The sequence below is a fragment of the Protopterus annectens genome, chromosome 10.part0 (assembly GCF_019279795.1).
Source record: "Protopterus annectens isolate FY-2018-M chromosome 10.part0, PAN1.0, whole genome shotgun sequence".
Lineage (NCBI taxonomy): Eukaryota > Metazoa > Chordata > Ceratodontiformes > Protopteridae > Protopterus > Protopterus annectens.
In genome coordinates this window covers 886,295,087-886,316,377 of record NC_056744.1, presented here as the reverse complement: position 1 = coordinate 886,316,377, position 21,291 = coordinate 886,295,087, and the positions used below count along the sequence as shown (strand labels likewise).

Below are 21,291 nucleotides of genomic sequence, written 5' to 3'. Positions count from 1 at the left end.
CAACATATGTCCCTGAAACATTGTCCAAAAAAAGTTTTTTATCCACAAATCAAACGGACTGTAAAAAAAGGAGAAATCAGTTCTGTCACGCTGTTCAAATCTCTGCCATCTGCTGTTATTGCAGAAAAGAACTGCTTATACGCTGGACTTTCCTGGAATGTGCTTTGCTACGAGAAAGCGGTTGGATGAAATTACCCATTGCCACAGTCTGAGTGCTTCTTGACACAAGGGGTATGATCTGGTCCCTCCTTGTTTCTTACGGTACCAAACTACTGACATATTGTTCGTTTGAACTGCAATCATCCCCGACAGGAGAGCATCCTGGAAGGCCTGCAATGCTAAAAGCACTGTTGTCATCTCTTGGACATTGAAATGCAAGTTGGCCTCTTTGGGGGACCAGTTACCTTGGACTCTTTTCCCCAGAAAATGTCCCCCCACCCCAGTTGGTCTGTGTTCACTATGGCCTTGGGCTGTGGGGGGATGAATGGACAGCCTTGTGGAACCTGATCTGATTGAATCCACAACCTGAGATCTCTCTTCCATGTCTGAGTGACCCATATTTGGGTTGACATGGACTGTTTATGTATTGACCACTGAGTTGCTAACATTCACTGGAAAATCCTCACATAAATTCTGGCTAAAGGTACTAGTTTTATTGCCACTGACACTAATCCCAGAGCTTGAAGGACCAAGTGGGCTGAAATCTTGGTACTGCAGATATTTTTCTGATTTGTGATCATACAGTATGGACTTTGGATGGAGGCAGTGAAGTTATCATTGACTTTGTGTTGTAAACTGCTCATATGAACTTCAAATTTTGAGTTGGTTGCAGTTGAGAATTGTCTTAGTTTATGATTATTCCCAGACCAGAACAAGTCTGGAGAACCTGATTTCTTGCCATTATCAGCTGATGCCTTGTCAAGGTGGTAATAAGCCAGTCATCTAGATATGGAAACACCCGGAATCCCTGTATTCTAAAGAGAGCTGCTACTACTGCCATACATCTGGTGAACACCCTGGGGGCTGTGGTGAGACCAAAGGGCAGAACTCTGAACTGGTAGTGACTGGCTCCCAGCTGGAAGCGTAAGTACCTTCTGGATCATCTGTTCATATTTATGTGACAGTATGCATCCTGAAGGTCTGTCGAGCATATCCAGTCATCCTTGCCTAGAAAAGGGAGAATGGACTGAATTGTGATCATCCGAAACTTGGTATGTCAAACTGATTTGTTCAGATTGCTGAGATCCAAAATTAGTCTGCAGTCCACTGTTTTCTTTAGCACTACAAAGAACCTTGAGTAAGTTACGGATTCTATCTGGTCTGCTGGGACTTCTTGGATGCCTCTTTTTTTCTAGTAGCTTTTGTATTTTATATGCTGCTTCTTCCCTCTGACTGGATGGAACATCAGGGATTTTCCTTGAGATTGGAGGTGGGAGGGAAAACGTTATTATATAGCCTTTGGAAAAAATCCTCTGCACCCAAGTATCTTTTATGTCTAGCCAGGCTGTCTGGTGCAGGGATAATCAACCCCTGAATGCCTCCAAAGGTGGGCAATTGAGTCTACTTTCAGGAGTGCTGATAGGATCTGTCCTATAAAAAATCTCTGGACCCTTGGTTTTGTGGGCTTCCTCTGCCACCGGGGCGGAGTTGACCATTGGAGTCCCCCCCCCCTCTACTCCTAGGGGAAGTTCCTCCATGCATATCCTGGAAAAGACCTTGGGATTTCCTGAACCACATCTTTCAACCACCTTGTTGATTCTTTGAAAACGATCTCTGAGGGGTTAAAAAATGTACACTCACTGCAGACAGGGTCTTTCCATCCTTCTCACACCTGGATAAAGCTTCTTTCACTGTGGAGCTGAACAAGGAAGAGATGTCAAAGGGATCTTTGACAAACGATGACTTGAAGTCTTTGCAAAATCACATAAGCACATCCAGGCTTGTCTCCTGATGGAAATGCCTGAACTCACAGCCCTTGAGGTTCCTTTGACTACATCCGAAATCAGCCTCGTGGAGAATTCAAAACAGATTGCAGGGTAGCCAACTGAGAAGTCACGGATGCTCGATCCTCTGCAGAAATGGATCTTGACAGGGTATTTGAAAGTTTCTTCATCTGATCTCTCTGTAAACTAGTAAAATGTATGACATAATTCAGCCATCTTAGGGTGAAGGTGGCTGAGGCACAGATATGCTTCCCAAATTTGTCCATCCCCCTAGACTTCCTGTTAGGGGAAAGAACAGTGGAACTCTGTTCAGCAAGTTCCCTTTTGGTGGCATCAACGGGTACCCCTTTAGCCAAAACTTTTTCCCCGAGGTTGGTGCCAGAATCTTGTCCAGTCTTCTGGGTATAGGTTCAATGTGTCAGGTTCCTTCCACTCCCGCTGAGAGACCAACTCAGTGAGCTCATCGGCAGGTGGAGTAACCCAGGAGGTAGATGGGCCAGTACTGAAAGCCTCCAGGGATACAGACTCCTCAGATGAAGGGTTGCTGGGGGTCCAAAAACCTCTCTGTTTTAGGATCTCAAGGATGTCTCCAAATGAGACATCTTCTGGAGGTGATTGTGGGGACCCTTCACCTTCACAGAAGTCCGTATCCTCCATGACCGACTCTTGTGGACAGTTCAAGTGTTTCCTCTTGCACGTTTTCTTCCTTTGGACCTCCTCAGTGGGGTGTTCCAGGGAGGTATCAGAAGAAATTGTAATACCCTTCTGGGAAGCCTGGAGATCTCAGACTGGCTGTCCCTGTGGCAAAGAATGATGATACTCTAAGCACAGAGGCATCAGGATAGAAAGTTGAGGATAGTACAGTTTTGTACCTACCATAAATGTAGATGTCCGATAGGAATGCATCTGCAGTCCTTACAAATGGGTTGTCCTGTCGTCAGGCAGCCCTTCAGTCGGCCGGATTCCAAAGTCTGGGTCTGGCTTCGGCTGGTGTCGCACTTCACCCGACGTCATAGCTGCAGTTCTTCGGGTATAAAGGCATCAGCCGACGCCATTTTCCTCAGTGTTTCTTGCCCCAGATGCCAGGTACCCTCTTGGATGGCTTAATTTGGATAAATGCCAAAGTTTCCAAATAGTAGAGAGCAAACACATAAAATAAGCATGTATGTACATATATGCAAACAAATACACCATAATAGATCCCCCCCAAGCTAGCTGAAGGATGGCAAATACCCTAGGAGTACCTCAGAGGGGAAGGTGGGAGGGTAATCCTGACTGCAGATGCATTCCTATCGGACATCTACATTTATAGTAGGTACAAAACTGTACTATGTCCTTCAAGGATACATCTGCAGTCCTTACAAATGGGTAGAATACCATAGCTAAACTAGGGGAGGAGGAAAAGAGTAGTGATTATGGTGTAGTTAGGATCCCTTGCAAAACAGCAGTGGCAAAACCTGCTCGGGATCTAGAGTATAAAGGTAAATTGTAATGCTTGGCAAATGTATGCACGGAGGTCCAAGTAGCAGCCTCTATAATGTCCTTGGTGGCCACTCCTCGTAAGAAAGCTGTGGTAGTGGCTGTAGCCCTTGTGGAGTGAGGCCTGATGTTCTCTGGTGTTTTCTTTCCATGGTAGGAGTAACAAAATGTAATGCAATTTCCTATCCATTTGGAGATTGTCTGTTTTGAAATTGGTTTTCCTTCCTTTCCTGTTGCATATGCTACCAGAAGCTGGTCAGTTTTTCTATTGGATTTGGTCCTGTCCAGGTAGTAGCGTAATTGCCTATGTACATCCAAGGTATGCAAGAGCCTTTCTCCCCTGTTCTGTGGGTTGGGGAAGAATGTAGGTAGGTGGATAGCCTGATTTAAAGAGACTCTGGATACCACCTTAGGCATAAATGTAGGATTTGTTCTCATGGACACTCTGTCTTGATGGAAGATCAGGAAGGGTTGCACTGCCATTAATGCCTGTAGTTCTGAGACCCTTCTTGCTGAAGTTATTGCCAGCAGGAAAGCAGTTTTCCAAGATAAATATTGTAATTCTGCTGTTGCTGCTGGTTCGAAAGGGGGAAGTGTCAATTTTTCTAGCACAAAGTTCAAGTCCCATGTTGGCAATGGAGGTTTCCTGGGAGGTTTTACATTTTTAATTCCTCGCAGAAACTGTCTGAGCAGAGGATGAGAGAAGACAGGAGGATCCAAGCTGTATTCTGCTGAAATAGCTGATGCATGTATCTTGATGGAAGAATAGGACAGGCCTGTATGGAAGAGCTCTGCCAAGTACTCCAGTATGTTGGCTATGTTCACCAGTGCCACATCTTTCCCCTTTGCAGTACTCCAAATGAGATATCTTTTCCATTTAGCTGCATAATTCTTTCTTGTTGAAGGTCTACGAGCCTCCAGGATTATGTCTTTAACCCTTTGGGATAAATTTGGGTTAATTGCTCTTATGTAATGTTCCAGGCAGTTAGCTGCAGAGTTTTCAGGTTTGGATGCAGGATGTTGAAGTTGTTCTGTGTTAACAGCAATGGGATCAGGGGCAGTGGCCATATTTGTTCCCGAGACATGCTCCTCAGCAATGGGTACCAATGTTGTCTTGGCCAGTCTGGAGCTATCAGAATGATCCTCGGACGGTCCTCTTTGATCTTCAGCAGCACCTTGTGCATCAAAGGAAGTGGTGGGAATGCATATGCTGTCAGGTTTTTCCAACTGAAAGATAGGGAGTCCATCTTCCAAGCAAGTGGGTGGTACGTCCTTGTGCAGAATTTCTTTAGCTGGTGATTGAGTGGGGATGCAAACAGGTCTATTTGTGGTAATCCCCATTCTCTTGTGATGGCTTTGAAGATGTCCGGATGCAGCATCCATTCGTGGGCATCTGTGGTAGTTCTGCTTAATATGTCTGCTAGAATGTTTTCTTTCCCCGGTACAAAAATTGCTTGTAACTGAATGTTGTAGCTCAGGGCCACATCCCATAGGTCCAGTGCCAGCCGGCATAGAGGATATGAATGTGTGCCTCCCTGTTTGTTGATGTACCACATAACTGTGGTGTTGTCTGTCCTTATCATCAACTGACCTTCTTGGAGAAAAGGTCTGAATGACTGGATTGCCAATTTTACTGCCAGCATTACCTTTAGATTTATGTGCAGGTGCAGCTGGTCTTGAGTCCATAGGCCTTGTATGCACTTGCCTAGCATGTGTGCCCCCCAACCGAGGTCTGAGGCATCTGTCGTGATGGTTTGGCTTGGTTGACTGTTGCAGAAGGGCAATCCTGTGTTTGATTGGCAGGCCTGAGCCCATCATAGGAACTCTTGCTTCAGGCATGGGATTATTGGAATTTTGGTTTCTAGGCTGTGCTTGTGTTGGGACCACAAATTATTCAGGTACCACTGTAGCTTTCTCATATGCAGTCTGGCATGAGGGACCAGAATTATGCAGGATGCCATGAAGCCTAGGGCTTGTAGCACTTTTCTTGCAGTTAGATGGTTCTGCTTTGTTAATGCCAAGAAGTAGAGAGGTAGTTGCTCTTTCTTTTCTGCAGTTAGGAATGCCATTTGTCTTGATGTGTCCAGCTCTGCACCCAGAAAGGTTATTCTTTGGGATGGAGTCAGCCTTGACTTTTTTATATTGACTGTATATCCCAGGGCTTGCAGCAGGTAAATGACTCTTTGTAAGTCTTCTGTTAGCTTGCTTTTGTTGTCCGCTTGTATCAGGCAGTCGTCCAGGTAGGGATATATTTGGATCCCCTGAAGTCTGCAATGAGCAATTACTGATGCCAGGCATTTCGTGAACACTCTGGGTGCAGTAGATAAGCCAAAGGGCAATGCTGAGAATTGATAATGCTCTGATCCTGCAAGAAATCTGAGGTATCTTCTGCAAATTGGTCGTATGGGGACGTGCAGGTATGCCTCCTTGAGATCTACAGTTACCAGCCAAGACTCCTTGCCCAGCATGGGAAGAAGCTGCTGTGGGGTCAGCATTTTGAATTTTGGAACAATGAGGAATGTGTTTAAAGCGGACAGGTCTAGAATAGGCCTCCATTTGTTTTCTTTTCTCGGTATCAGGAAGAGTCTGGAGTAAAAACCCTTTCCTTGCTCCATAGATGGTACCTTTTCCACAGCTCTCATTCTTAATAGTTGAGATATTTGCTTTAGAGCTTCTGCCCTTTGAGTAGGTGGTAGGTTTGGCATTCCTCTCTTTCCTGGTAGAGTATGGAAGTGGAACCTGTAACCTTGGTCTATAGTTTGCAAAATCCATTTGTCCCTTGTGATGCAATGCCAGTTCTTTGAAAATAAGGTTAGCTTTCCGCCTAAGGGTGCTTCTAGTTGTTCCCTGGTAGGCGGTGCCACCGCCAAGTCACTGTGATTAAGTTGTTGTAGTGGTGGTGGTTGCATCCGTGCCTCGCTGGTTGTTACCCTGCCACTGGCGTCCTCTGTAGGCACCCCTGGATTGGTTTCTGCCTCTAGAACGCCTATTCCTGCCTCTTTGTGTCTTAGATGAGTCCGGAAAGGACCAATTCTTGGAGGGCCAGTTCCTGCTAAACCTTGGAGGTTGAACCTGTAAGAAATCTTTCACTGTTTGTACAGATTTCGCCTTCTCTTCCATCTTTTTTAGTACCTGCTGTGCAGGGGAACCAAATGAATTGACCTTGTCCATAGGTGCATCCAAAAGCTTAGATTTGACATGGTCCGGTAATGCCTGTTCTTTCAACCATGCATGTCTCCTGATAACTGTGCCAGTCATGGCTGATCTAAAGGAAGCCTCCAGTGCATCATAGCCACATTTTAAAGAATGGTTACTAACCTGCTGTATGTTATGTACCATCTCTTGAACATACTTTTTATCTAAAGTTTCCTCAGAGGACAGCTTTTTAGTTAACTGGTCAAGCATAAACTCTTGATATTGAATCATATGAAATTGGCAGTTCAAAGCCCTAGCTGACAAAGTAGCAGAGGTGTAAACCTTTTTACCCCATCTCTCTAAGGACCTGGATTCCCTTTCAGAGGGGAGGGGGTTTTTAGAAGAAGTAGCTGCTACAGCTTTAGGGCCCTGGGAGATAGTCTCTGGATCTGCAAAAGGAGCCTTATATAAATGGTGATGAGTGTCCGGGACCCTGTAGAACCTATCGGGCTTAGCAGGAGCCGGAGGTAATGAATCAGGAGCTGTGCAAGCATCATTAAATGCATCATCTACAACAGAAAGAACTGGAGGAATAGCTAAAAGCCTATGTTGTGGCAAATGTAGAGAAGTTCTAAGCCTTTTTCTGGAGTCTGAGAAATCTTGGCCCTGCCACTGAAATTGTTCCCTCATAGCATGCAAGGTTTCCCCAAAGGAAAATTCCTCAGGTGGAGAGGCTGAAGGGATGGACTCTTCAGCATCAGAGTCTTCGTAAGGAGAATAAAGAGCCTCAGGAGGGTCTGTAAGTTCTGAGTCATCAGAAGAATCATCTGTGGATACTGGCTCAGGGGGCTCTGCTCTAGGTCTCTTTTCTGGAGGAGGGAGAGAGGCCCTGTCTGGATGAGGCTGGGATCCACGAATTAAAGAAATGAGATCCTCAGCCAAAGAAAGCATATGGGAGCTGGTGCTGGGCCTGTGAGAGGGGGGTTTGGAGGCACCGTTTTTGAAGCTTTGGCTGCTTTAGCCCTGGCAAAGGCCTTAATAGAGATGGCTGCAGGAGGCCTAGCAGCTCCACGTGCAGGGGTTGAAATATCCAGGGGAATCGTGTCTGATAATTCTTGAGAAACCGCAACAGAAGGTTGGATTTCCAAAGCCGATTCTACCAGGTTAGAGGAGGCCTCGGTAGAAGGCATGGTTTCGGCTGAAGAAAGAACCGCTTGCTCGGTTTCGGCCGAAACCGAGACACTCGCGGTTTGCTTAATCGCAGTTTCGGCCGAAACCGCGAGTGTCGGTCCTTTTCTTTACGTTTTTTGGCAATTTGCGTTGTTGGAGGATCCGACGGCATAATATAGGCAAAATCAGAGCCGAAAATCTGTTCAGCAAACTCCGACCGACGTCTGAGCGTCCGTCGGTTAAAAGAAGCACGGGCTAGACAAGCTGCTACGTCGTGGTCTGGGCCTAAACAATGTATGCAGTAGGAGTGGAAATCTTTATGAGGTATTTGTTTCCCACAAGATAAACAGTTATTCACTTTCTCTGACATCGGCTGAGGCAAGAAAGAGTCCCCAATGGGGTACTTAGCTTTTTAGAAGTCTTCGAAGTAATATTCGGTAGTAGTAATCTCTGGATCTGACCGACTGGCACTTGCGAACAGCTTCTGCTTCGGGCGCCACGCGGCAAGAAAGACTGAGGAAAATGGCGTCGGCTGATGCCTTTATACCCGAAGAACTGCAGCTATGACGTCGGGTGAAGTGCGACACCAGCCGAAGCCAGACCCAGACTTTGGAATCCGGCCGACCGAAGGGCTGCCTGACGACAGGACAACCCATTTATAAGGACTGCAGATGCATCCTTGAAGGACATCCAAAGGGGTTAGATCCAGCCGTCCTGACGGAGCAGAGAAAGCCCTCTTAATCAACTACAGTAATCATAGAACTATGAACTTGTATGAGGGTAAAGGTTTAGATATGTAAGAAAGAACAGTATAATATAAAAACGTTATTAAGTTATCAGAGATTTTAAAGAAAAAAACTTTCACTTATCTTTGAAAGCTTGAGAGCTAGGCTAAACACGTCTTTCACGAAAAGCAGCAAATGAGATCTGAGGTAGCTTAGGGTTGGTGCATTATGGGTAAGGGAGGAGCTTGGGAGTTTTTTGGTTAACACATGCTTTAGTAACGGCCAAGTTGGAACTGAGGATTGGATCCAAACCCATCAATTGTGGACCGAATGAAAGTTGACAACATCAGATGTAGGTTGTTAAGGTCTGATAGAACACAATGCTCACTTAAGAGACATTGTACTGAGCCAATAATGATTGTGGCCATACCTGTCTCTAAATCATATTTCCTGCTGTCATCTTAAGTGAACAACCTGCTTTGGCAATCAGTTTAAGCAGTGAGCATTTTGCTGAATCCCAGGGTAGAAGGTTAATGAAGTCATAATCATGAAATACGTTCATGAGTAGTAGAATCTGCCTTAGTGGCTAGTGTGCATTATTAAAGATCCATTCTTCAGTGAGTGCACTGAAACATTGATCATTTTTTCCCAAAGGTAATTTACATTATCTCTCAGGCTGACTTTATGAAAGGCAGTTGTAAATATTTGTCCACCTTTCCACTCTCTTTTTCTGGTAGTGTCATCGATGTGACTGCTATGCAGGTTTTGCTCTTATTTGGTGTCCATTCTTAATATCAGAGGTTCCCTTTCAAGTTGAATATCTTAGAATAAAAGTAAAATCTTCCCTTTATTACATAAAAATGCAGTCTTAATAAGAATGACTCATGTTGGCGTGTGTACATTCTTAAAAACCTGAGTGTCAATAGGCATTCTTGAGACAGTGTGCTGAAATGCCACTGTTTTTAAGAAGATGTGCACATCTCCCACAATACGTTGTTATGGAAAAGTACAGTTTTGTACCTACCATAAATGTAGATGTCCGATAGATATGCAACTGCAGTCATAACATATGGGTTGTCCTGCCTCAGGCAGCCCTCGGTCAGCCGGATTCCAAAGTCTGGGTCCGACGTCAGCTGATGTCGCATTTCTCTCCGACGTCAGAGCGGCTGGAGTATATAAGCATCAGCCGACGCCATCTTCTTCAGTGTTTCTTGCCCCAGATGCCAGGTGCTCTCCAAGGAAGGCTGTAATCAAATTGGAAGACAATAATAGGTTTCCATGCAAAATAAATAAGCAATAAACAGATACACCATAACAGATATCCCCAGCTAAGGATAACAGGGATAGGAGTGGAACCAAGGCATAGAGGGGAAGGAGGGAGGGAAAACCCGACTGCAGTTGCATATCTATCGGACATCTACATTTATGGTAGGTACAAAACTGTACTATGTCCTTCAAGAATGCAACTGCAGTCATAACATATGGGTTGAATACCATAGCTTAGCTGGGGTAGGAGGTATGCTCTAAGAAAAGGATGGTGTAGCTATCAATCCCTGCAGGACTGCCGAAGCAAAGCCTGCTCTGGATCTGGAGTATAAAGGGAGATTGTAGTGTTTGGAAAATGTATGCACGGAGCTCCATGTAGCAGCTTCTAGAATGTCTTTTGTAGGCACCCCTCTTAAGAATGCTGTAGAGGTGGCTGTAGCTCTGGTGGAGTGTGGTCTGACATTGGCTGGCACACTCTTTCCATGAAAGGAATAGCAGAATCTGATGCAATGTCCAATCCATTTTGAAATTGTCTGTTTGGAAATTGCTTTTCCTTGTACTCCAGGGGCGTAAGCTACAAAAAGCTGATCAGACTTCCTACTGGTCTTGGTTCTGTCTAGGTAGTAGTGAAGTTGCCTGTGTATGTCCAAAATATGTAACAGTCTTTCCCCTTTGTTCTCAGTATTGGGAAAGAAAGTAGGCAAGTGAATTGCTTGATTTAAAGAAACTCTAGATACCACTTTTGGTAGAAAAGTAGGGTTGGTTCGTAAGGAGACCCTGTCTCTGTGAAAGGTTATGAACGGTGGTATTGCCATTAAGGCCTGCAATTCTGAAACCCTTCTTGCTGAGGTAATGGCCAGCAGGAAAGCTGTCTTCCAGGAAAGAAATTGTAAATCCACAGAAGCTGCTGGCTCAAATGGAGGTAGAGTCAATTTTTCTAGTACAAAATTGAGATCCCAAGCTGGTACTGGTGCCTTTCTTGGGGGCTTTATATTCTTGATCCCTCTAAGAAATTGCCTTAACAAAGGATGTGAAAATACAGGTGGATCAGTGTTGTACCTAGCTGAGATAGCTGAAGCATGTATTTTTATGGAAGAGTATGAGAGTCCGTTATGTAGCATATCTGCCAAGTATTCCAGAATGAGTGGGATGCTCAAACGTGATGCATCATGACCCTTGTTGGTATTCCAAATGCTGAATCTCTTCCATTTGGCTGAGTAAGCCTTTCTGGTGGATGGTCTGCAGGCTTCTGTTAGTATCCGCTGGACTTCCTTGGAGAGAGGTAAATTGAGGTTATTCATGGGATCTCCCAAGCTGTTAGCTGTAGCGTCTGGATGCTGGGATGAACTGTCCTGAAGTTGTGTTGAGTCAAAAGTTGGGGCCATTGGGGAAAGGCCCACGTTTTGTTGTGACATATGCTCCATAGTAGTGGGTACCAGTGTTGTCCTGGCCAGTCTGGAGCTATTAGGATCCCCTTCGGCTGCTCTGCTTTGATCTTTAATAACACTGTGGTCATCAGTGGCAGAGGTGGAAATGCATAGATTATTAGGGAGCTCCAGTTGAAAGAGAGAGCATCTATTTTCCATGCTTCTGGATGATATGTCCTTGAGCAAAACTTTGGTAGGTGATGATTGAGATGGGAGGCAAATAGGTCTACGTCTGGCCTGCCCCATGTCGAAGTGAGTTGTATGAAGATGTCTGGATGTAACTTCCATTCGTGGGGGTCTAGGAAATTCCTGCTTAGACTGTCCGCCAGAACATTGTCTTTGCCTGGAACAAACTGGGATTGTAACTGTATGTTTAAACTCAGTGATTTTTCCCAAAGATTCATTGTCAGTCTGCAAAGAGGGTAAGAATGAGTGCCCCCCTGCACAGTGGTGTTGTCTGTCCGTATTAGTAAGTGGCCTTGTTGAAGTTGTTGTCCGAAGGCCTCGATGGCATGCATTACTGCCAGCATTTCTTTTTGGTTGATATGCAGATGTGTTTCCTTTGGAGACCAATGTCCTTGAATACATCTGCCCTCCATGTGCGCCCCCCATCCAAGGTCTGAGGCGTCTGTGGTCATGGTCTGTGTTATCTGAGGTTTTTTGAATGACATACCTGTGTTTGACTGGCTTGCTGTGGCCCACCATAGGAATTCCTTTTGAAGACATGGAGTGAGTGGTAAGATTGCTTCTAGGTTGTTGCTGTGTTGAGACCATAAGCTTTTTAGGTACCATTGAAGTTTTCTCATGTGTAGTCTTGCTAGTGGAACCAGGAGAATGCAGGATGCCATGTAACCCAGGACCTGTAGGAATCTCCTTGCAGTCATCTGGGTGAGTTTTGCTAAACCTTTGAAGTAATGAGTTAACTTCTTTTGTTTGTCTTCTGTCAGGTAAGCCATTTGGAAGGCTATGTCTAGTTTGGCTCCTAAGAATGTTATTTGCTGGGATGGCTGAAGTCTTGACTTTTGAAAGTTGACTGTGTATCCCAGAGCCTGTAGCAAGTGTATGACATAATTCAAGTTTTTTGTCAAAATTAATTTGTTGTCCGCTTGTATGAGGCAATCGTCCACGTACGGATAGATTTGGATCCCCTGAAGCCTGCAATGAGCAATTACTGATGCCAGGCATTTTGTGAATACTCTGGGCGCAGTAGATAAGCCAAATGGCAATGCTGAGAATTGATAATGCTCTGGCCCTGCAAGAAATCTGAGGTATCTTCTGCAACTGTGTCTGATAGGGACATGCAGGTATGCCTCCTTGAGGTCCAGAGTAATCAGCCAAGACCCCTTGCCCAGCATGGGAAGGAGTTGCTGTAGAGTCAGCATTTTGAACTTTGGTACTATGAGAAAAGTGTTTAAAGTGGACAAATCCAGTATTGGTCTCCATTGAGTTTCTTTTCTTGGAACAAGGAACAGTCTTGAATAAAACCCTGACCTTGTTCTTGTAGTGGAACTTTTTCTATTGCTTTGATCTGAGCAAGCAGAGAAATTTGATTGATAGCCTCTGTCCTCTGATTTTGTGGAAGGTTGGGCATGCCCTGTTTTCTTGGCAAGGTATGAAAATGGAACCTGTAACCGTGGTCTATAATGTCCAAAATCCATTTGTCTCTTGTCAGTTTGTGCCAATTGCTTGAAAACAAAGATAATTTTCTGCCCAAGGGAGCTTCTGTTTGCTCCTTGGTCAGCGGAACTAGAGGAAAGTCATTGAGATTGTCCCTGTGGGGCAGGGGAAACCCCTGAGTCACCTCTTTGGTTTGTTGGTTGCCATTGTCATCCCCTGTAGGATCCTCTGTATTGCCCTCTTCCTCAGGCACGCCTGTTTTTGCTCCTTTGAAATCTTTCAGGATTAGGAAAGGACCAGTTTTTAGAAGGCCAGTTCCTGCTGAATTTGGGCAGCTGAACCTGGAGGAAATTTTTGACTGTCTGAACTGACTTAGCTTTTTCCTCGATGGACTTTAACACATCCTTAGCATTAGCACCAAAGAGCTTGTTCTTTTCCAAGGGTGCATCAAGAAGTTTTGCCTTAACATGATCTGGTAAAGGTTGTTCTTTTAGCCATGCATGTCTACGAATGACCGCCCCTGTCATAGCTGCCCTACATGAAGCTTCCAATGCATCATATCCACACTGTAGAAAGTGATTGCTAACCTGCTGAGAATTGTGAACAGCCTCTTGCAAAGACTTTCTATCTAAGGGTTCAGGAGAGGCCAACTTTTTCTGTAAATCATCTAACAGGAAATCCTGATATTGAAACATGTGAAAGAGACAATTGAGAGCTCTCATAGATAAAGTAGTGGAGGTATAAACCTTCTTCCCCCATCTCTCTAAGGACCTTGCTTCCCTGTCGGAAGGCAAAGGATTTTTGGAGGTGGTAGCTGAAACCCCTTTAGGCCCCTGGGAAATAGTTTCTAAATCAACAGCATGGGCCCTAAAAAAATGAGAATGGGTCTCTGGGACCCTATAGTATCTGTCCGGCTTGACAGGAGCAGGAGGAAGAGTATCAGGGGTAACACTGGAGTCAGAGTATAGATCATCCAAAACATCAAGCACAGGAGGTATAGCTAAGGGCCTGTGCTGTGGTTTTTTAAGGAAAGTTCGAAGGCGCTTTCTGGAATCTGAATATTCCTGGCCTTGCCACTGAAAATGCTCCCTCATGGAATGCAGAACTTCCCCAAAAGAGATATCCTCAGGAGGAGAGGCCGAGGGAATGGAGTCCTCTGCATCTGAATCCTCATAGGTCTGGAAGGGCTCTTCCTGGCTTTCAGATAGAACAGAGTCCTCTGAATCTTCAGAAAGAGGGTCAGTGGGTTCAACCCTGGGCCTCTTATCAGGAGGAGGTTGGGATCCTCTCTCAGGATGGGGCTGGGAACCTCTGATCAGGGAAATTAAATCTGCGGCCAAAGACATGATTTGAGTGTCAGGAGTGGGCTGAGGTAAGGTTTTAGCAGTAAGATGCTTGGTCTTGCTGGCTGCCTTAGCACGTGTGTAGGCCTTGATAGACATGGACATGGGAGGCCTAGCCGCTCCACGTGCAGGAGTGACCTTATCAACAGCAATGGTCTCGGGCAATTCCTCGGTTTCAGTATCCGAAGGAAAATCAATAACTGGCGTCGGAGTGGCCTCCGGTATCGGAGGTATCGGTAATGCAGTGTCTTCGGTTCGAAGCGGTGGAATAGCCACCTCAGAGGGAACCGGGGCACTCGCGGTAAGTTTTGGCGTGGTGTCGGTGGAAGACGCGGGCCGAGGATGTCGATCCCAGTCTTTTCGTTTCTTAGGAGTATGCGTTGCCGGTTGTTCCGACGGCATTGTATAATCAAATTTTTCGCCGAAAAAGTCTTCAGCGAACTCCGCCCGGCGCCTGAGAGTGCGCTTGTTGAAGCGAGCACAGGCGGCACAGGCCGAGACGTCGTGGTCTGGGCCAAGGCAAGGGAGGCAGTAAGAATGGAAATCCTTATGAGGTATTTGTTTACCACAAGACAAACAATTATTTACTTTTTCAGTAATTTCTGACATCGGCTGAGGCAAGAAAAGGTCCCCAACGGGGTACTTAGCTTTTTTGATGACTTCGGATTCAAAGAATACAGGAGCTGACCGACCGGCACTTGCGAACTGCTTCTGCTTCGGGCACCGCGCGGCAAGAAAGACTGAAGAAGATGGTGTCGGCTGATGCTTATATACTCCAGCCGCTCTGACGTCGGAGAGAAATGTGACATCAGCCGACGTCGGACCCAGACTTTGGAATCCGGCCGACTGAGGGCTGCCTGAGGCAGGACAACCCATATGTTATGACTGCAGTTGCATTCTTGAAGGACATCATGTCACTTCTAAAAAAATGAGTTACAGACTGCTGTAAAATGAATACTCAAATGGGATCACATTTATGATTTCATCTGTCCTTTACAAATGACTTGGGTTTCTATAAAGGGAAGCTTGATTCTTTGGCGAAGGTCATTTTTGTATTTGCAACTTCATAATGTAAATTTTGTAAATCTTACTACTATACAAATTTTGCCTTTCAGATACTGCACCTTCTTATTTTGTATGTCTATTTTTAAAATACAAATAATAAAAAAATAGTTAGAAAAACTGTACATGGCACATTATGTAGACATTTTACTTATAATACACTTTTGGTTATGTCACTACTAGTTTTTCGACAAACTTGATGTGTCATCAAAGCTACTAAAACTCCTCTAAACACACCTTATTTACAAGTGCTTACTAAAATCTAAAACAAGAGTTCATGCACTGTACACACAAAGCATAGAAATCTACACCCCCAAAACACCTAAAACAAACCCAAATGTCAATCACAACTGTACTTAAATTTAACTGCTTACTAAAATCTAAAACAAGAGTTCATACACTGTACACACAAAGCACAGAAATCTACACCCCCAAAACACCTAAAACAAACCCTAATGTCAATCACAACTATACTTAAATTTAACTGCTTACTAAAATCTAAAACAAGAGTTCATGCACTGTATACACAAAGCAGAGATATCTACACTCCCAAAACACCTAAAACAAATCCAAATGTAAATCATGTGTACTTAAAGTTAAAATAAAAAAGAAAGAAAGAAAGAAAGTTAAAAAGGGTAATTTCTCATTCACTGTAAAGTAAAAAAGGAACCTTTGCATACTACACATACACACGCACAAAACCCTCCAAAATAGCCATACCCACCTAAATTACCAGTTATAAAGGAAACTCATTATTTCTAAATTAAAAACAGGAATAAAATATAAAATAATGTAGTGACTCCAAGTAGCTAATTGGTAAATCACATCACTAGCAAAACAGATCTAATTACAATTCTTACTAAACTACTAAAATACCAAATTAAATAAACAGATAAATAACTGATAAAAAAACTCTAAAAATTGCCTCAAATCAACCTATAAGCCACCGAAAAACAACATAAAACCCCATTCCGTAGAAATCTAAGAAATTGTTTCAAATGACTAAAGTCAAGTGGAATCAATACTCATACATAAGAGTACAAAAAAGTATAAATGGAATATGTAGAAGTCTGGTTTGTGTAACACATGAAACATCTTGTCCTGTAGTACTGTGAAACTCAGTCCACAAGTCTCATCAAGAAATGTGTTCCTTATCACTACAGTGGAAGACATTTAGTCACAAAAGCCACCACCCTCTGACTTACTTAACACATACACATATGACACATACATATGTATGTGTGTGTGTGTGTGTGTGTGTGTGTGTATATATATATATATATATATATATATATATATATATATATATATATATATATATATATATATATACATACATATATATATATATATATATATATATATATATATATATATATATGTGTATATATATATATACATATATATATATATATATATATATATATATATATATATATATATATATGTGTGTGTGTGTGTGTGTGTGTGTGTATATATATATATATATATATATATATATACATATATATATCTATATATATATATATATATATAGATATATATTATATTTCACTGGCTTTTTGTTGAATGTTTTCTCGAAAGAAAATACTATGTACCCAATTTAGCAAATTTACAGTTTGTCAAATGCAACGTTGGTTTAGCGCTAGTGATATATAAAGCAGAAAGATGGATTTTTGAATGTAAGTGTGGGTCTGGGGATGTTGTTTGAGTATTAGTAGCTTAAAATTAAATTAAGGGTTAGGTAAGAGGACAGTTGATCTTTTAAATTATACAGAGTGTATTTTTTCTGGTTAGGTCTAGAGTAAAGGCTATGTAAGGTGATAGATGTAATATTGTGCATGTTTTAATGTGGGGTTACAGTAGTGTGTGCGTGTATATGTGTGTGTGTGTGTGTGTGTGTGTGTGTGTGTGTGTGTGTGTGTGTGTGTGTGTGTGTGTATGAGACCAATTGTCTTGTGCGGTGTTCTGTATTTTCGAGGTTTTGTTTGTTTAATATTCTAGGACTAATTATTTGTCATTCTGTCTTTCAGTGCTTATATCTTAGAGTGGAGAAGAGAGAGAGAGAGGAACAGTGAATATAATTTCACAATAAATCCTGATGGGTTAAGATAATCAGCCTATAATATATGGAAAAAAAAAAGCAACACACGGTCATATATTTTACTTTCTATCAATTTTTATTTTATACTAATAAAGGATTAGTTGGCAATGCTATTTTAACTAGAAATAACAGGACTACTTTCTGAAAACAATAAACATTATTAAATATTTAAACCCAATGTAATATTAGTTGTTCACTCTCTTGTTGTGCTGCTATGCCCAAAGGAAAAAAAATTATCTGACTTGTAAAGGCTATTTACTTGTCTTGTAAAGTTGTCAGCTGATGGGAATGGAGGGGACATGTGTGAATCAACTCCGTGATCTGATATCACAGTGTTAAAGGAAGAAAGAAAAGAAAAATGCACACAATGATACATCTCAAATATGCAGCTACTCTACTTTATATGTACTTAGCCTTACAGGACTAGTAGTGGCTTTTCCATTTGTTTGTGACTCAGGAACACATTCCATGAATGCAATATAATTGTGAAAATCTGTAAACATTTGTTTTATTTGGACAAACACGGAAGATAACTGTAGTCAGCATCATCATCTTCATCTTAATCATCGTGATCATGATTACTTTCTTTCTTTGCTCTACTTCCTAGTGAATATTTTTCTTATTATTCAAATTCATTATCCAATTTATATTTCTTTAGGATGAAAGAAATGTTAAGGTAATACTTATATGTGTTTCTGGATCACTACTGTATATTTATGTCATTTGTTCTTGCTCAAGTTTCTGTTTGACCCAGGTTGCGACTGGAAATGATCCAGTGTTTAGGTCCTCATCATTAACGTAGTTAACATAGGAAATAAATAAAAAAATATAACCTGCAATGCTACAGAAAACGTTTAAAGACACAACGTAAATGAAAAAAATGGTATTTTAGGCTGATTTATCAATAAAACATTAATCATCTTACAGTAAATCTTCCAGTCTTGTTTGAGCAAGCAAACAGACGAATGTGATATGTTTGTTGTTTGCATTTCAAGCCAGCAGACGTCTGGTATGACTTCTTCCCACCAAGTATACTCCAAAAGTCAGCTGTAAGAAACCAGATATTTATATTGCACCGTTTGCTTCAGTGATATTAAACTAACTTAGGTCTTAAATGTCATCAGTTATATTTTATGGCTTCATTTCGCTTCCACGACATCATAAGTCAACTTACATTGTCTAACTTTCTCAAAAAACTACAATTAATACATACACATTTGCATTCTCAAAACCACTAATATGTGGGGTTAGGATGCATTTAATGTTGTGCATTCACCATAACAGTAGATGCTCAAGTATAGTGACTGCTGTCCAGTGCAGACATTAGTCCATTCAACCTGACTTACACAGCTTCAGTTAGTCTCAGAGAGAACCTGGCTTGCTGCCATGCTAATAATGTTAGCAGGGCGCAGTAGAGTTACGATGTTAAATACCAAAGTTAGAAGTGAAACGAGAAAAGTGATTTCATTTTTTCTTTTAGAAATGGGAGAGCAATTTGTTTTAGAACTGGAGGCTGTGGATCCAGAACATTTACTTATTTCTGACTGTGAGCAGAACATCCAAGAAATCTGAGAAGGTAAAATCTGCTAAGTTTCTGCATGTTGCAGTGGAAGAAGGTCTTATAGATCACATAAAGGGAGAAAGTGACAGAATTGCAAAGGGGAGACAGGAGTTGTGAGTTACTGTAATAAAAAAAATCTGCCAAATATCTGAGTTCTTCTTGACGGCACAGCTTCTCTCAGAAAGTAACAGCATTGGTATTAGTGAATTTTAGGGCTCTCAAATGACATGTCAGTCCTCGTAACACTGAGTTACAACACAGTGGAAAAAAAGAAACTGAAAATACAGGAGAAGAGCAAACCTCAAACAAGCACCCCCCCCCCCCAAACTTACATATACCAACTCCAAGATTACCATACCTTGGAGAAAAGGGAGTATTCAGAGAAATGACCATCTCCTACTTAATATATACTAAATCTGTTTTTCTGGCCACTCAGTCTTTGTATTTTGGGACTTGTGGAAGAGGGTCCTGACATTTTAAATGGTTACCAAATTTTAGAGAATTGAAAAGTTGTGAGTCTGGTAAGTTAATTAATTCAATAACATGACAGTATCCTGTGTATTACACTAAATGATCAGATAAGAGATTGATTGCTATGTGAAGCATGTTTAAATGTAAAGGAATTCATGTCTTAAGAATGAGTGAAATTATTTTATCCTAACTAACATAGATTCCAAAAAATATACAAATGTGTAAAGTTGGAGATGAGAAAAGAAACAAGAAAACAAGATAGAAGCAAATGTTATGATTGACTGAAAAACTAGGACAAGTGTGTGAGATAAGGTCTGACCAAGATGTGATTGTAAGCACAATAAAAATAAATGTTCTGTCTTTAATTAGTTGTGTATAAGCTATGACAAAAGAAATCACAAAATGTGTGCAAATGTGAGAAAAATGTAGTGAAAAGAATATATATGCTGGAATAAACCCATGAAAAATATTTACTTAAGGGCACAAAAGTACCAAAATAAAAAGAGAACACAGAGCAAGCTGTGTAAATCCATAGCATAGACATGAAATAAGAGGATCAGTCAGAACTCTGAACATATATGCATAAAAATAAATACAAAACTGTGCTGCTTAAACAAAAATGTTTGCTGAAGTGTATTGTAATGGTATCTTAAACATTTAAAGCCGTAACATAAGAAGAAGATATGTAAAGCCTTATATGTGAAAGTTCTTATTTATTCATGTCATCAAATCCCACTGTTAGGTCTGAAATTGCATACTTAGGAATATAAATAAAAGAAATACAAGACTTTTTTATCAGATATTTAAAACTGAAAAAGCTGATTCTGACTGACCAGAACAGTTACTTGTTGAAAAGGAAGTACAATTGTGTAAGAACTTACCATAACAGTAGATGTTCTACTGATCACTGTTGCAGTATTCCAATAGTACTGCATTATCTTGCCAAGGTAACCTGTCATCTGGTTGAAGTACCAAAGCCAAAAACTTAAAATGTCCCACAAGGGCAGCTAGCCTAGTAGTACTTGGCTGTGAAACTATAAATCTTTCCATACATATAACCTAAGGCTGTGGATAACCAAAAGGGTAAGCAGAGAACTGAAAGAGTGAAGCCAGGTACCTGAGGGGCTTTCTATAAGAATGGTGAATGGGAATGGTAAGGTAAGCATCCTTCAGATCCAAGGATACCAGAAAAGCTTGGGATAAGATGAAGAGTGGAAGAATTTGAAGGAAAAGCATTTTGAAAGATGGTACCTTCAGAAAAGTACTGAGGTGAGACAAGTCCAGAATGGGTCTTCGGTTTCCTTTTTTCTGGGTACCAGGAAAACCTGGAATAGATACCTTTTCCTAGGGAGTGGTGACACAGATTCTATGGTACCTTGGTAACAAAGACCCTATAGACAAGGAAGGAGAAGGTGCACCTAGTTGACCGGAGGAGATGAAATACCTCTGAAAGTTGGTATTTCCTTACACTTATTCTGTAGCCTTGTTGAATAACAGGAAGAACCCACCTGTCTGAAGCAGTAAACATCCAAGCTAAATAGGAAGGATTTAGCCTTTTTGAAAGGAGAAGGGATGGACTGAGGTGGGAAGGAGGTGGCAGAAAGTAGTCTGGTTGATTTTCCTAGAAAGGGGGGGTGTTCCTAGACTTGGAGTCTGTGGTAGGTTGCCTGGAATTCTTTTTCTTGGTATTTTTTTTGCCTTTCTGTGCAGATTTTGTGTCTTTACAAACAAAGGGAGTGGGTTTGGTTAGATAGTTCCTTTGATACCTGGGAACTGAAGTAAGAGTGTTTGCTTGAAATCTTGCATTATTTTCCCTTTTTTCCTTGTAAAGATTTGAACAAGTCTGCCAAAGCAGGGCCAAACAGTAGATCCCTGTTAAGGGGGAAGTCTAATAGCTTAGTTTTGATATCCTCACCAGGGAATGGGTATGAAGCCATACAAATCTTCTGATCACAGAACCAGTAGCAGCCTTCCTTGAAAAGGCTTCA

The 21,291-nt window shown here is 41.9% G+C and overlaps 1 protein-coding gene across 1 annotated transcript in view; it reads right to left on the bottom strand.

Annotated features, from left to right (window-relative positions):
• The window catches only part of LOC122813387 (adseverin-like), a 308,408-nt gene that overhangs the window by 42,333 nt on the left and 244,784 nt on the right, over nucleotides 1–21,291 (bottom strand). Inside the window, exon 14 of the mRNA XM_044085682.1 lies at nucleotides 18,197–18,318. Within this exon, the coding sequence (XP_043941617.1) occupies nucleotides 18,197–18,318 (122 nt within the window). The remainder of the gene's footprint in view (nucleotides 1–18,196; nucleotides 18,319–21,291) is intronic.